This window comes from Sinocyclocheilus grahami, unplaced genomic scaffold (assembly GCF_001515645.1).
Source record: "Sinocyclocheilus grahami isolate Dianchi unplaced genomic scaffold, SAMN03320097.WGS_v1.1 scaffold97.1, whole genome shotgun sequence".
Classification (NCBI taxonomy): Eukaryota; Metazoa; Chordata; class Actinopteri; order Cypriniformes; family Cyprinidae; genus Sinocyclocheilus; species Sinocyclocheilus grahami.
The window spans coordinates 1,377,139-1,392,789 of NW_015505276.1; the positions used below are offsets into that span (position 1 = coordinate 1,377,139).

A 15,651-nucleotide genomic window follows, 5' to 3' on the forward strand; every position below is an offset into this window, starting at 1 on the left:
AAGTTTTTAAAAAAAAAATTTGGGACCGGGGGGGGGCCCCCCCCCCCCCCCCGGGAGTTGGTGCCCTATGCAAACTGCATACTCTGCGTATAGGGAGTGGTGGTAATGTATATAATAACAGTTATTGCTCTTGGTGTGAACAAGCCTTTACTGCATGCTTAAAAGGCAAGCACGTTTCCATTGACAGTCTAGTATGTGAATAGTGTGGAGTATTGAACTCATACCTCAGTTGGAATATCCACTAAGGCGAACTGCTCATTGAATTCAGGTGAAGATCCCGTCAGCAGCCCTACTATGGCGAGCCCTGATATACCGATGCTCCACAGCAAGGGCCGATTCTCAGTGAGAGACTCCATGAAAGGATGGCCCTGGAACAAGACAGTGTGTTGAATCTAGGCTGCAGGTCTCAAATCTCATCGGTGCTTGAAGTGTTGTTATTGTTAACTAAAATTATTAAAGGGATAGTTGACCCAAAAATGAAAATTATGCCATGATTTCCTCACCCTCAAGTCATTCTAGGTGTAAATTACTTTCTTCTTTCAAACGAATGCAATCGGAGTTCTATTAAAGAATGTCCTGGCTCTTCCAAGCTTTATAATGGCAGTGAATGGGGGTCGAGATTTTGAAGCAAAATAAAGTGCATCCATCCATCATAAAAAGTGCTCCACACTGCTGTTAGTGAATAAATGCCTTCTGAAGTGAACTGATGCGTTCGTGTAAAAAAAAAAAAAATCCATATTTAAGACTTTATAATCCATAATCTCTAGTTTCTGCTAACTGTCGTACACACCTTCACTAAGAGAGTGGCGTTCCAGCGGATGACGGAGGACAGAGGCGTAGCGTAAGCTCCGGTGAGAATATGCTAATCTTGCAAGAACCAAATTTTTCATACAAATCCATATTTAAGACTTTATAATCCATAATCTCTAGTTTCTGCTAACTGTCGTACACACATTCACTAAGAGAGTGGCGTTCCAGCGGATGACGGAGGACAGAGGCAAACGTGGTGATGAAAACAAAACAAAACACCAGTCATGAATTAGAAGTATATAAGCCAAGAGGAGACTGGTTGTATGAAAAATTTGGTTCTTGCAAGATTAGCATATTCTCACCGGAGCTTACGCTACACCTCTGTCCTCCGTCATCCGCTGGAAGGCCACACTCTTAGGGTGCTTTCACACTTGGTTCGATTGCTTGGTCCAAACCCGAGTTCGATTGCTCCCCCCTCCCCTTGCCCCCGCTGGACTGTGTTCACATTATATTATTTGGGTCCGAACCGCAGTTCGTTTGCGTCATCAAGCCAGCAGCTGTTTACCCCGTTATTTAGTAATGATGGCGCAGGAGAAGACGACAAAATGCGTAGCAAGGCTCTCTTCAATTTTATATTTATGTTTTTGAACCGTTGGTTTTGTTTCCAAAGCTTCAGTACATAATGGCACTTACGTCTGCCTTACGAATGTACCGCAGATGCTCTAAAGTACTCTGAAGGTGAACAGAAATGAGATATACAGCTCTCTGCTTGCAAGTCACGCTCGTCAAGAAAGTGAGTGAAACACACAAACACATTTTTATCAAATAATACGTCATTAATAGCGGTTCACTTGTGTGATTTGGTACGATTGCATTCACATCAGCAGCGAACCGTACCGGAGTTCACTTGAACCATACCCCAGACCACCCTTTTTAAGCGGACTCGGGTACAGGTCGTGGGTGCGCACCCGAGTTCGGAAGACAGCGTTCACATCATCCAAACGTACCGAACTCTGACGTCAATCGAACCCGGGTGTGCACCAAAAGTGCTAGCGTGAAAGCACCCTTAGTGAACGTGTGCACGACAGTTAACGAAAGCTAGAGATTACGGTTCATAAAGTCTTAAATATGGATATTTTATTTTACACAAATGCATCGCTTCACTTCAGAAGGCCTTTATTAACCCCCCGGAGCCGTGTTGAGCACTTTTTATGACGGATGGATGCACTTTTTTGGGCTTCAAAATCTCGACTCCCATTCACTACCATTATAAAGCTTGGAAGAGCCAGGACATTGTTTAATAGAACTCCAATTCGTCTGAAAGACGAAAGTCATATACACCTAAGCATGGCTTGAGGGTGAGGAAATCTTGGGGTAATTTTCATTTTTGGATGAACTATCCCTTTAAGTGCTACAAAGCATAAATTCATTACAAAGCATCATTATATGTGATTGATATCAAACTAACAATTAAAGTACCTTATAATTAATGGCAAATGTGGCCATTTGCATGGCCATCGACATGATGTATACAGTACTGTTAATGAGACTGGGCTCAAACTCTTTGTACAGGTCCACAAACTGCTCTGCCCTGCAGGAGAGGGGGAAAAAAAGGATAAGAGAGAGAGAGGTGAAACATGAAGCCAGATTGCAAATGTTATGAAAACCAAACACAAATGTGAACAATGACATCACATGTCATGTCACTGTCAGGCAGAATTATTTTGTAAAGATACTGGGAAATCCCACTTGGCCCATTCATGTGGTGATAAGTATCCTATTTCCATTCATACCTGGGTGGACTTCTGCTCTGTGCCCCCCTGTACAGGTACACCAGACTGCAGAAGTGGACTGCAAACTGCAGCAGCACTGTGAGGACAGTGTACAGGTTGAAAATGTTCGGTAAAGGCCGCTCTTTGGACAGAGTCTTCAATGGCTGAGGCAAAAAAAAAAACAGACATAGTTCAGTCAGCGAATCTTGGTCCATAACAAACTACAAGCAGCTTGACAAAACATTACAATCTCACCTTTGACCTTGAGATGAAGAGAAAGCAGCCGGCCAGCAGCAGCCCCTGAAGAGTTGCCTGGAAGTCGCTGAATTTGACCCCCTCCAGGTAAAGCACAGACTGACTGTAGGCCAGAACCAGAGCGTTCAGCGCCAGGATCTTAAACATCTGCAGGGTGGTCACCAGAGTGCAGCGCCCCTGTTTAATCACGTGACAGACTGAAAACAGATGGGGCAATGTTAGGCCAACCGTACGTAGGACTAAATGAGAGCGCTCAAGCTGATATAAAACATGTGTTACTTACTGCACTGTATGGAGGACAGTTTAGAGGTGAATGGAGCAGCAATGGAGGCATCGCCCAGTTTAACCACCTGAATCTGATCCTCTTCTAGCTCTCGCAGCACCTGACTGATCCTCTCCTATGACAAGTCATTGATGCAACATATGGTTACATGTTTGGAGTAAATACTACAAGCTTAATAGGCAAGGTTCACCCAATGTTGTATTTTTTTTTTTTTAAGTCAATGGCTACCGTCAACTGTTTGGTTACCAACATTCTTCACAATATCTTCTTCTGTGTTCAAGAAAGAAACTCATACAGGTTTGGAACGGCATGAGGGTGAGTAAATGATGACTGGATTTTCATTTTTGGGTGAACTGGTTAAATGCTGACATTCAAAACATGTAAACCACAACCTTCTGTGCGGCGAGCTGCTCCTCTCTCTGGGCCATCATTCTCTGTCTGGCTGCACGGGAGCCGAGTTTGATGCCTGAACTCGGGACTGGGGGTCTAGGCTCTCCAGAGGAGTACTCTTTGTCTTTGCTTCTCTTCTTTTTCTCAGGCATGTGCTCTGGGGCGTTAGCTAACAACGCCACACCTGGTAAACACAAAAGACATGCTATGGTATGAGTACATCTACTGTATATCAACTCTGTTAAACCCGACACGAAACAATTGTCTGAATTTTTTTTTTTTTTTTTTGAAGTTGAAGAGTTTATTGGAACTTTGGACAAAATATAAACAAATCCAACTTTTAAAAGTTGCCATCCATGTGGTTTTTGTCAAGTATCATATTTGATGCATCATGAAAGCAAAAAAGACACGTGTGCTATGACCTGATAGGGCTTTTTACTTGCTATAAAAATATGAACTATCAGTCAGATAACAGAAGGCATGTGGTAAATTGTGTACAATTTGTTTCAAATTTGTTTTCAACAAAGTTTTGATCATGCTGATAATTTAGAGTTATATTTTGCTTATCAAATATGATACAGTAGACTTTATAGGGTAGCCTTTATAGCTTATGTTCCAGATTCAATACAAGACAATCCATGACATGCTGCCAATTGATGATGAAATTGTCTTTTAATAAAAAAAAAAAAAAGAGCACAGTTAATGCACTCATATTTGTGTTTAGAGCGGTGGTTCTCAACCAAGAGGATGGAGTCCACTAGGGGGCCTCAGCAAACTTCTGAAGGGGCCTAAGATGACACTAAATGATTTAAAACAAGCTAATACAAGATATTTCTCTTTTCACCCCCTCAAAAACTATCTTTAAAGAAGCAGAGTTCCCACATTTTAAAACGGAATAAGTTATTTAATTTAAGGTTTTATTAAATACCTTAAATTTAAGGTTTTATTAAATTTAATAAAACCTTAAAATGCCATGGGTATTTTTTTATAATCATCACACATATATTTATGCCAAGAAATCACAAACAACTGGAAAATTAAATGGTTAAAAAGAGCGGGATGCCAAAAGATCTTAAAACTTCAGGAAATGTAATTATTTTAATTTGAATCATAATTACCTTCGCTAATTATTCAAATCTAATCAATGGACACATTTAGTTTCTGTAAAAAAAAAAAAAGTTGATAGATTGATTGAGGAGCTGTCACAGTTAATTCTAAATATAAAAGAAATGCTGTTCTAAGACTAAATTTACAGCGTAAACAAAGTGCACTACAAATAATACTAAATTGAAAATTTGTCTCTTCAGGGTTATACAAATAACTGTATACTCCTACAGTATACAAAAAATACAGAAGTACAAAGTAAAAATGTTCCAGATTTTAAGAATTGGCTTTAGTTGAGTGACAAATCACACTTATTTAATTTTGGAAAGAAAATGCAGTGAATTTATTGATTTATTTAGGCTACTGTATATTGCTGCTGCCACACAGATCTAAAATAAACAAGCGATTTATTTCCCAGCTGTTTACCTTCACAGACATAACCGACTGTTCTTGTAACTCATGTGTGTTTTTAACGTAAACGTGTGTGTGAATGAGAACTTAGTGTAGTACTCGCATGCGGTGATAGCCGCTTTCTGTCCGTGTGCTTCGGATGTGTGCACTCAGAAAACCTTATATCTGAAGTTTAAACTCATATGGTTTAAAACGCATGATTTCAGCATGATAAACATGATAATCAGAACCAAAACAGATTTTTTTAGCAGGTACCAACTGTAATGGTGCAGCACTATTCTGGAAAAGGGGGCGGGGAGCAGCAGCTCATTTGCATTTAAAGACACAGGCCTGAAAAACAGCTTGTTTCTGCTTCCACTCAAAATAGGCATTTTCAAAATGATATAATAAATGATCTGTGGGGTATTTTGAGCTGAAACTTCACAGACACATTCTGGGGACACCAGAGACTTATATTTACATATTGTAAAAAGGGGCATAATGTCACCTTTAAACAAAATTTACCGTCTATGACATTCAGCATGTTTAATGACTCACCTATGTGGGCATGTTTGAGTGCCCCAACATCATTTGTGCCATCTCCACACATCAGCGTAACGAAACCCAGTCCCTTCAGACTAGTTATGACAAACTCCTGCACAGACAGGAAGAATCAACAGCGTTAACAATGCTGAATACAGAGTGTGATAATTCAACTATCAGCAAAGGTTTCTCAAACTTGTAAAGCTGACCTTCTGTTTAGGGCTGACACGAGCAAAGACTTGCACATGAGGAAGCAGGGCGTTGAGTAAACTGGGTTCATAGGTCATCCTGGTCAGTCCCTCTCCTGTCACACAGAGGTCGTACCGCCTGACCAAATCTGAGACTGAGGAAGTAGGGAGAGGGAGGCGCACACTGCCGTCTATGGACACCCACTGCCATTCAGCTGCAAAAATAGAGGCGATTCAGTGAGACGCTGATTTCAAATATGTTCCTCTAGCTCTCTCAGAGCAGTATTGTTAGGGATGTCACACACCTTGATTGGGGCTTTGCTGCAGTACAAGCGTGTGCTCCTTCTGCATGAAATGCAGCTCTCTGGCCACATGACACGCTGTTAGAGGGTTGTCACCTGTGATCATTACAACCTGTGCACAGAGAGTGTGACAAATGTTAGAAATGATGGAATAACCTACAATAAAACATTATAAAACTATAAGAAATGTTCTGGCAAGGTTTATAAACACAGCCCTGCGAAAGACACATTATACGTGTAATCAAAATTGAGACTGAAATCATAAATTATCATGTGACAGACAAGTTTGATATGGAATCACTTAACTTTTTAATAATCACATGATCCTTCAGGAAACATGCAGATTTGGTGGTAAAGAAACTCTTACCATTACGGTTTAAAACTGCTTTTTTGTGGAAACCCTGATAGACTTTGAATGTAAAGTTCAAAAGAAAGGCATCTATTTTTGAAATATTTTGCAATACTGAGAAATGTTTTGTAACATTATGGCCAATTTAATGCGCCTTGCTGAATAAAACTATTAATTTCTTTTTAAAATCAAACATATTACTGATACCAAACTTTTGAATGGTTGTGTACATATAAATAAAATATATATAAATCCAACATTTACATGCATGTAAACATTTTTATGTATATATTCAAATATACATCATTTAGGATTAGTTTACATAAGAAATATTTATAAATAACTCCTAAAACAGAAAATTCACTAGTGGATAAAATATACAAAACCAGTACTTTTAATTTATTAAACCATTTTAAAACCTTTAATTTTGCCCAAATTTGTATAAATCTTTCCAAATATTTTTGCATTTCATTACGACTCATAATACAAATGTCAAATGCATAAATATAAGTGCAAATTAGTGATACTTCCAAACTCCAAGACAAACACCCACCTGTTCATACCTTTTTACAACTATTTCTAACAGTGCAAAATTGTCAATACTATGGCGATAGTACAGCAATATTAACTGTTAACTCTTTCCCCGCCAGCATTTTTTTTAAAAGTTGCCAGCCACCGCCAGCGATTTTCACTCAAATTTAATGGCCTCCAGTATATTTTGCTGTATGAATATTTGAATATGCAATACACCAAAATAAATATCAGAGCCTCTACTTTTAAACAAAAAAAAATCAGTTTTATTCTAGCTTAAAGCATTTTTTTTATCAACACTTGAATATACTGTAGGTAGGTTTCATAAAAAATGCATTATTTTGAGCAAAAAGGTGAGAAAATCACATTTTTATCAAAAACTACATCTGGATAATATTCAGTACAATTATCAAAGCATAAATCCAGTAAATCGCTTCCATCAATACCTCCAAAGCTTGCACAGACATATACCACTTCCTGGATCAACATTTTACTCTGTAACATTATGCAGTTTTCATTTATATGTTTCATTCAATATGTCTATTGCTGATGATAGCATTATTTTTCATATGCATCTGTTTACATAAGAGATCGCTAGTTTCTCCGTCCTGTTCACGTGTGTTTTTGTTCGGGAGGTTTTGTACTCGTTCAGAAGATGCATAATAGCGCCCCCGAGTGTATAACAGTGAAAACACGAAAAGCTGTAAAAACTCGTCTTTGGCGGGGAAGCGTTTTCTTCTAAAAGACGAGATAACTCGTCAATGGCGGGGAAAGAGTTAACTAAGTAAGTTAACTCACATGGTGTGAGGCCTCTTGTATCTCTCTGATAACTGCCTTGCTGTCGGTCTTGAGAGGACAGGACACGACCATGAACCCTGCAAAGCGCAGGTCACACTCCAGCATGTCCCGGCTCACCTCCCTCACCTGCACACACACAACAGACTGTGATAAACAGCAGAGCATGTGGACATGTGACGTTTAGCGTTTCATTCAGTGATCGCTACTGAATACCTGCTGATGGGTCAGGTGGCCCATCTCTTTGTATCCCAGTGCAAGAACTCTGGCTCCCTCCCGTGACATTTCTCTGTGCACCTCGTCATAGCGGGCCGGACACTCAGAGAACTGAAAAACAACAGTGTCTATATTATTCATGACCACCAATCTATAGCACCTATTTGGTCGTCAGAAGTTATAATGCACAAAATAATTCCCACAAATTCAGGTCAAAACGGCAGCAAAAATTAACAGTTATGATATAACAATTTTTTGGTCTTCACTAAAAGCAAAAATCACAGCCAATCAAACAAAGCAATTAGGCGTACATATGGCTTAGTGCCATTTCGAAATTGCTAAGACTAAAAAAAAACATAATTGAATGCTCATTGTGATAATAATGAGAAATTATTATGATACGGTGTTTCAGCATCTCGGAGCATCTACGTTCATTTACTATGAATCAACTGTTCTGAGAAGCTGAAACAATATTCTCAAACTGCTCCGAATACTGAAATACCATTTCATGAGTTGTGCGTGTGTAAATGAACACAGTGCCGTGCTGACACTCGCAGCGCATATATAATAATTTGCCAGCAAAACGAAAGCTTGATAGTTTAACATTTGAAAACAAAATTTAGATGTAATGTAAATAGTTGTACTGTAAATTTACAGTTGTACTATAAACATTTTTATTCTATTAAATACATTTTTTCACAGTAAAATGGTGGTATTACAAGTTTTTTTTATTTTGTTCATATTTTTATTTAATAATAATAATCACAATAAAAAAACTATTATTACTATTATTTCATCTTGAATGGTTTACAAACAGTATAAATGTGGACTATAAACACTCAAGCGGAAAGATATTTTTAAAGACTGTTCACTTTATGGTTACTGAAAAAGTTTTGACTTGATCCTAGTAAAGAGTAAACAAAGCTTTTTCCCCATTTTTATTTTTCCAAATTATTCAGCCTTAATAGGGTGGTGTGCACCCAAATAATTCTTCAGAGTAAGTCTTTTTCATAGTTTTTCAACATTTTTATTCTCTATGCAGACGCACTCCCCTACAAAGTTATCCCAATCATTCTAGAATTAATTAATTATGTACAAACAGTGCAATTAAAGTCATAAAATGGTGAAAATTCCTGTATTTTCCCCACAATACTGTATATCATAGATATCAAAATGTCACCATGTTTATGTTTTTTTTCCCCCCTCAAGTGTCGATCCCGAAAAGCAATCACTTAACTAAAATAATTTTACAGGGCTTCCTAGACTGACTAGTCAACTACTTGTTCTAGCAACCAATTGACTTTAGTTTTAAAATATACAGTTTTCCATATCCCTACTCAGAACTCAGTGTAAAGTTTAACCCTTGGACTAAAGTGTGTGAGGGAGCAGAACTAAAAAAAAATGTGCATGTTAGCAGTGTTATCATTCAGTGTTTGCCAGAGCTGGCACAGATCCTCGGCAAAATACAGAACTAACTATCAGCAGTGCACCAGACATATACCTAAAGACCAAAAGAGATGCTCACCATGTCCTTCAGGGTCTCTGGTGCGCCTTTAACAGCTGAGATATAGCAGAACTCAGTGGAGCCCATCCGCTCATATGACGCCAGCACTGACATCCTCTTCAGAGCACTAGCGAAATGAAACCTCTGGTGGATCTTCAGCCCCGGAGTCTTTATACTGCGAGGAAACACCTTCTCATCTGCATAAAGCGACAGAAACAGTGTCATACATAAAAAATTCAAGTGTGTCTACTACATGTTCAGTCATTTACTCACATTGATTCAAACCTTTTCTGACATTTTCAGTGAAAAATTATGTTTTTCAATATTTTACTGACAAATAAAACAGAACATGATGAAAATGTGCAAAATTATCAAAGTGGCAAAAAAAAAAAACGCAAGAGAAAAACGCTTTTGACTACATCGTTGTCGTGTAAACGCAGCCTAAGACAGATTTTTCCCTGACCTTCTTTTCTCTATAAATGAAGGGCGCACACTATTGCTGAAAAACACAATCACTACTTAGCAGTCAGATGTCCGTATGCACAAAGGCACAGATCCCTAAACAAGACCATATCTGCAGATGAAACTTTTTTTGTAGAGACATTTTTTAAATTTGAACTAGCACCTCATGACTACACCACATTATGTACAAGAAGCTGAAAAAGACACAGGCGCAAGCGGAATGCAAAAAACTTTTTTTTTAAATGTTGTTGTGATTTTATAGTGTTTTTTTATGTAAATATAATGGGCAATATATTGCGCCACCTAAAATTATTGAGGTCATGTACATATATTGTGCAACAAGTTGATATATTGATTATTGCGACAGGCCTAATTAGTGCCTTCTCAGTGATGATCTGGAATAAATCTAAACATGAGCTCAACTGTACTGCTTGCGATTGTGGTTGCTGAATAGATGCACTTTTGCAACCTCTGTGCCACAATAGAAAAATCCTTTTTGTTATTGTTTTAATAGAAAAACATTAACCTAATTTGGAATGGTTAATACTAAAAAGTTCACAGGTTTAGCAAGTGAGAGAAGCTTCTTGCTTTACCAGTTTTCATAATGTAGAGAGTGTGTTTATTTATATGATAGGCTAAACATAATAAATCAGGAAACTAGACGATGTAGATTAACCCAAGCATATGATTTGATGTTCTTTTGATGTTCTTTGAAAGTGTCATAATTCAAATTAAATGTAAAAAAAAAATTCTCAAATTACAATATTGTGATTATAAATTGAGCAAAACAATGATTATTAGTTTAATCATTAAAACGCAGCCCTACACGTAACGATCATATGTAGCGAATCAGACCTTTAGTGAGCATCCAGTCCGCTGCGGTCAACATGGCCTTCTCCAGCGGATCTCCCACCAGCTGTCCATCATCTAGTGTGACCAGCGAATGACACGTAGCCACCACCCGATGAGTGTCCACTGGAATATCTGACACTGGCATCACTTGTTTCCCATCTCTAAAGAAAAGAGGAACAGAAAAGAGACAATGGATACGCTTTTCACATTTCTGGGGTTCGCCGAAGTCATCATAGTTGGGTAAACTTCAATAATGGTGAACCAAATCTACATCAAACCATTTTTGTGGCCCCATTTGATCCAACAGCAAATTAAAAAAAAACACAATAGTGTTTCGAAGACTTTCGAAAGAGGAGAAAATATAGAAAGATTGATTACGTTGGTCAAAAGAGAGAAAGATGCCAAGCTGCGTTAACAATTTTTCTGTAGTTTAATGCCAAGGTGATATGCATGTTGTAATAGGTAATAACTGTGGAAACATGTGATCCACATGGAGGAGGAAGACCATTTTTAATGATCTTGATGTTCCGGCTTTACCCGAGTCCTGCGACACCACGCACTACCAGGCTGTCACTTGTCAGGGTGCCAGTCTTGTCGAAACAGCAAATCTCCACTTTCCCAGCGAAGGGGATTCTGAAAGGTTCTGTGCAAAACACATCTGTAAGGGAAGAATATGAGAGAATAAGTGTGAGAAGTGAGAGGATAGTGAGATTAGGTGACGATTACAGTATGTTGAATCCAGTGCAGTCACTCACAGAGTTTGGCCAGGGCTATGAGAGATGTGTTAACAGCCAGTGAGAGCTCTATGGGTAATTCAGGAGGCACTACTGACGTGAGGATCAGAGTGCACTCCAGAAACAGCTTATATTTGTTTCTGTTCAGGTCCTTCGTCCCTGAAAGACAGAGAGTGAAGTATGAGACAGCTGATACATAACATGTAATGCCCATCTAGGACCAAGGACCAAGGATAAAACAGTAAAAACTGATGTAATATGCTGTTGATATGCAAGCAATTTCATACCACGTATGCGTGATAGAGAAAGTGTGATAGAGAAAAAGGCAACGAAGAAGTCTTTTTTTTCCTGTTATGATGTAGATTTTTGAAGTCATAAATTAATCTATTACTTTTCCTACATCATTTTTAACAAAAACATTGGTAAAATATCTATTCAGGAGTCTTAGACCTTTCCAACGATATATAGTTTGTCATGATTAGATTAGGATTTAATTGTAATATATTGAAGTAAACATAGGCGTCCCACAGAGGGGACGGGTGACAGTTAAGAGGTTAATACTTAAAAATTCATCAAAAGTGACAGTACAAAAGGTTAGTTACAAAAGGTTTCTATTTAAAATGTATCACAGTTTCCAAAAAAATGTTAAGCTATTTTCATCATTGATAATAATAAATGATAATAATCATTGAAAATAGGGCTGCACGATAAATCGCATGCGATATTTAATGCGCATCTTGTCAGAAAGCCGGTTCTGTAATCAGCGGTAAATCTCCATCACGTGTGTGCTTTCTAAAATAACTAGTTTAAAATATTTGAAAATGTAATTTATTCCCGTGATGATAAAGTGAAAGTGAAAGTGACATGTGGCCAAGTATAATGACCCACACACACAGTGAACACACACACAGGGTTCAGTGCCTTGCTCAAGGGCACCTCAGTCGTGGTATTGAAGGTGGAAGAGAGCGCTGTAACATTCACTCCCCCACCTACAATCCCTGCCGGTACGAGACTCGAACCCCCAACCTTTGGGTTACGAGTCCGACTCTCTAACCATTAGGCCACAATTTCCCCTGAATTTTCAGTCATTACTCCAGTCTTCAGTGTCACATGATCCTTCAGAAATCATATAATATGCTAATATGCTGATTTGCTGCTCAAGAAACATTTCTCATTATTATTATTATTTCTCATTAATGTTGAAAAAAGTTGTGAAGTTCAAAAGAAAAGCATTTTTGATAATAGAAATCTTTATAATATTATAGAAGTAAAATTTATAAAAGAATTCAATTAAAATGCGAGGATGCAATCTGTTTTTAAATAAACATATGCAAAGATATGCAGATATTTTTAAGCGTGTCTCAGAAGTACAAATATTCTGGATAATCAGATTCTGGATAAATTGAGAATCACGATTTTTTTTCCGTCTGAAATAGAGATCACGATTCTCCCACAATTTTGAACTAAACAAAATAATGTGTGACAAAATATTATCGTCTATTTAAAAGTGTTCAATTCATTTGAATGAATTATTAAACACTTTAATATATGTATTTAAAATATAATATATTTAATACACCATTTTTTATATTAAATGTTAATATGAATGATTCAATGACTCACTCATAAATACTTCAGTTGTTAACTTGTTTCATTACTGGATGAATCGACGTTTTTGAACGAATCTCTTGAATGAATGATTCAATGACAAATTCATTTTTCATCAAGTCACTCTTCAATGCAATCGACAAACATTATTTGAAGCGCCAGACCGTTACTTTCAAAAGTGGATTTGCTCTAGTGTGATCGCTACCATAACATCAATGTTTATATCTGAACTATAATCTTTCATCTCAGTATTTCTGTGATAATATGAATGACTGTAAAACAGAAATAATCTGTGTAGTTGAAGACTGTTTGACACAAAGACTGTCTGTGAAGCGGTTTCTTATTGCCTAAACATTCTAACTGTCTGCTCTCTCTGTGTCAGCGGCAGCGCAAACACAGATTTGAATGTTCCAGGAAGACATTTTCAAAGGTTTAATAGACACGGCCGAATCATTGTCACTTAAAAATGGGACTGCATGAGTGTCTGAACAGAGATCGCGGTCTTTTAACGGTTTATCATGCAGCTCGACCATTATAGACAGATTCCATGAAACTCACCAACTGAGACAATGTCTCCAGGAACTAGTTCATCACTGGATACAGGCCTCCATTTTCTGTTCCGATAGACCTGTTACAGATGAAAAGAGCCCAAATTATATAATGTACTCTTATTCTAAATCGCGGTTTATTAACTAATCAATAAAGAAAGATAATGTGTGTCATATCTTGAAGACAGTCATGGCAAGATCAGCCTATTACTTTAATAAAATAGTTATTACCTATTTTATAAAACCTACTTTATTAAACCTTTGTGTGACCTTTTAGACAGTTGTGTCCTTTTCAGTTTAGTTTTTTTGGTCATTTAGCCTGTGTTATTGCCAACTGCATACATTTTGGCACAGGTGTGTATTTTTATTGGAGTTTTACTATTTCGCTTCCATTTCCTATGGAATGTATGGATGTCAGAGTGTGGTTTGTATGTGTCTCATAAAAAAAAATTGTGTGTGTTCTTGTAATATTTGAGAGAGAAAAACTCTACTGCAAATCACAAATCCAACCACTGTGTGCACCAGTGGAGTTTTGCTGCCATCTAATGGGGAAAATTTGGTACTGCGCCCAAACAAAATCTTACTGAAAGCTCATTTTTTGCGATATCAACCTAAAATTTGCAACACAACTTGTTTAGATTTATTGCTTCTATTTTCTAGCAGGTTTAGAGTTCAACATGTTTCATAAAATATATATTTTATATAAAATATCATTCATAAATCATTTTCATAAACTTAAACCTCTATAACTTTGTTTGTTTTACTTTTTAAACTTTTTTCTTTTACTTCAACAATAATCTGCCATGGGTTTTCTTTAAAATGAGTCTAAACGTAGCTCTGTGCTCCCAAGCTTCACATTTTTATGACACTGACATTTTTGTCCACTATGGACCTATGTAGGGATGTAACGATTCACTCAACGCATGATTCGATTCACGATTTTGATTTCACGTTTCGATTCGATTCACGATTTTATTAAATTTTTTACAAAATGAGATTTAAGACAAATTATAAATTAAATGTGTCCTTTTATTATTGCTTGGACAAAATGCTGCACATTTCTTTGTGAAATTGAAATATAACACTAATAATATACTAATGTAGCACTTGCATATTATTGCTTTTTTGTTGGTTTTGATTGCTTCTATTGTCCTCATTTGGAAGTCGCCGTTTTTAATCTAATCTTCACTGTATAATTTCGAAATTTGAAGCAAAATCAGAATGGTTTGACTTCAGTTTTGTGAAACTATACATAAAAATATCTGCATGAAACAGCGGACGAGCTGAATGAGACGCAGATGCACTCTCTGCCAGCAGGTGGCGCTTAAAGCGTTTCCTTGGTTCCCACTGTAAACACTTATGTTTGTATGAACACTTCATACACTTATGAACTTTACTATGCATTATACAGAGGCAAGATGAATAGAAAAAATACCATCTAAACTTTTCTAAAGACAGTAAGTTCCCCTCAGACATGCATTCATATAAACTCCTACACCTAAATGAATCGCGATTTGTTTAGCATCTCAATGGATTTGAATCGTCACATATTTGAATGGATTTTCAACCGGCTCGCAGTTAACCGTTACATCCCTAGACCTATGTGTAACTTTTTTTAATTGACGCACAAGGGTTAAGCATGTTCTTTGAGCCCCATACTTTCGACAGACATATAGTCCCTGGCAAGCAAACAATAACAGAAGGTTTTCTATATATTGTAGCTGTGCTTATTAGTGATCGACCGATATTGATATTTTATAACCGATACCAATTATTTGCATGTTTATGTGCCCGATAACCGATATGCAGAACCGATATTTATTTACTGTTATAAAGTAAATAAATGACTGAGTAAAGTAAGTCCATGCTTCACTTTGGTTTTTTCTCCTTTCAGTCATCTTAAAAAAAAAAAAGTGTTGAAAATTAGCAGTCTTTCATGTTAAATTGAATCTTCATATTACAACAATAAAAAAAACTTTTTATTTAAAGCATCAGCAGCAACACTAAAATTAACAATAAGCAAAATAAATGTAGAAGGTCTAATGTTTTCAAATGGAGAAAATAAATAAAGGACA

The 15,651-nt window shown here is 37.1% G+C and overlaps 1 protein-coding gene across 1 annotated transcript in view; it reads right to left on the minus strand.

Annotated features, from left to right (window-relative positions):
• Positions 1-15,651, minus strand: part of LOC107587989 (manganese-transporting ATPase 13A1-like) — a 21,157-nt gene that overhangs the window by 2,148 nt on the left and 3,358 nt on the right. Inside the window, exons 5-20 of the mRNA XM_016275971.1 lie at positions 13,587-13,656; positions 11,442-11,579; positions 11,224-11,344; positions 10,690-10,847; positions 9,394-9,569; positions 7,869-7,979; positions 7,656-7,781; positions 5,981-6,089; positions 5,697-5,890; positions 5,503-5,599; positions 3,453-3,634; positions 3,061-3,175; positions 2,778-2,974; positions 2,544-2,686; positions 2,230-2,341; positions 225-368 (exon numbers count right to left, since the gene is read on the minus strand). Coding sequence (XP_016131457.1) covers positions 225-368; positions 2,230-2,341; positions 2,544-2,686; positions 2,778-2,974; positions 3,061-3,175; positions 3,453-3,634; positions 5,503-5,599; positions 5,697-5,890; positions 5,981-6,089; positions 7,656-7,781; positions 7,869-7,979; positions 9,394-9,569; positions 10,690-10,847; positions 11,224-11,344; positions 11,442-11,579; positions 13,587-13,656 — 2,193 coding nt within the window. The remainder of the gene's footprint in view (positions 1-224; positions 369-2,229; positions 2,342-2,543; positions 2,687-2,777; positions 2,975-3,060; positions 3,176-3,452; positions 3,635-5,502; positions 5,600-5,696; positions 5,891-5,980; positions 6,090-7,655; positions 7,782-7,868; positions 7,980-9,393; positions 9,570-10,689; positions 10,848-11,223; positions 11,345-11,441; positions 11,580-13,586; positions 13,657-15,651) is intronic.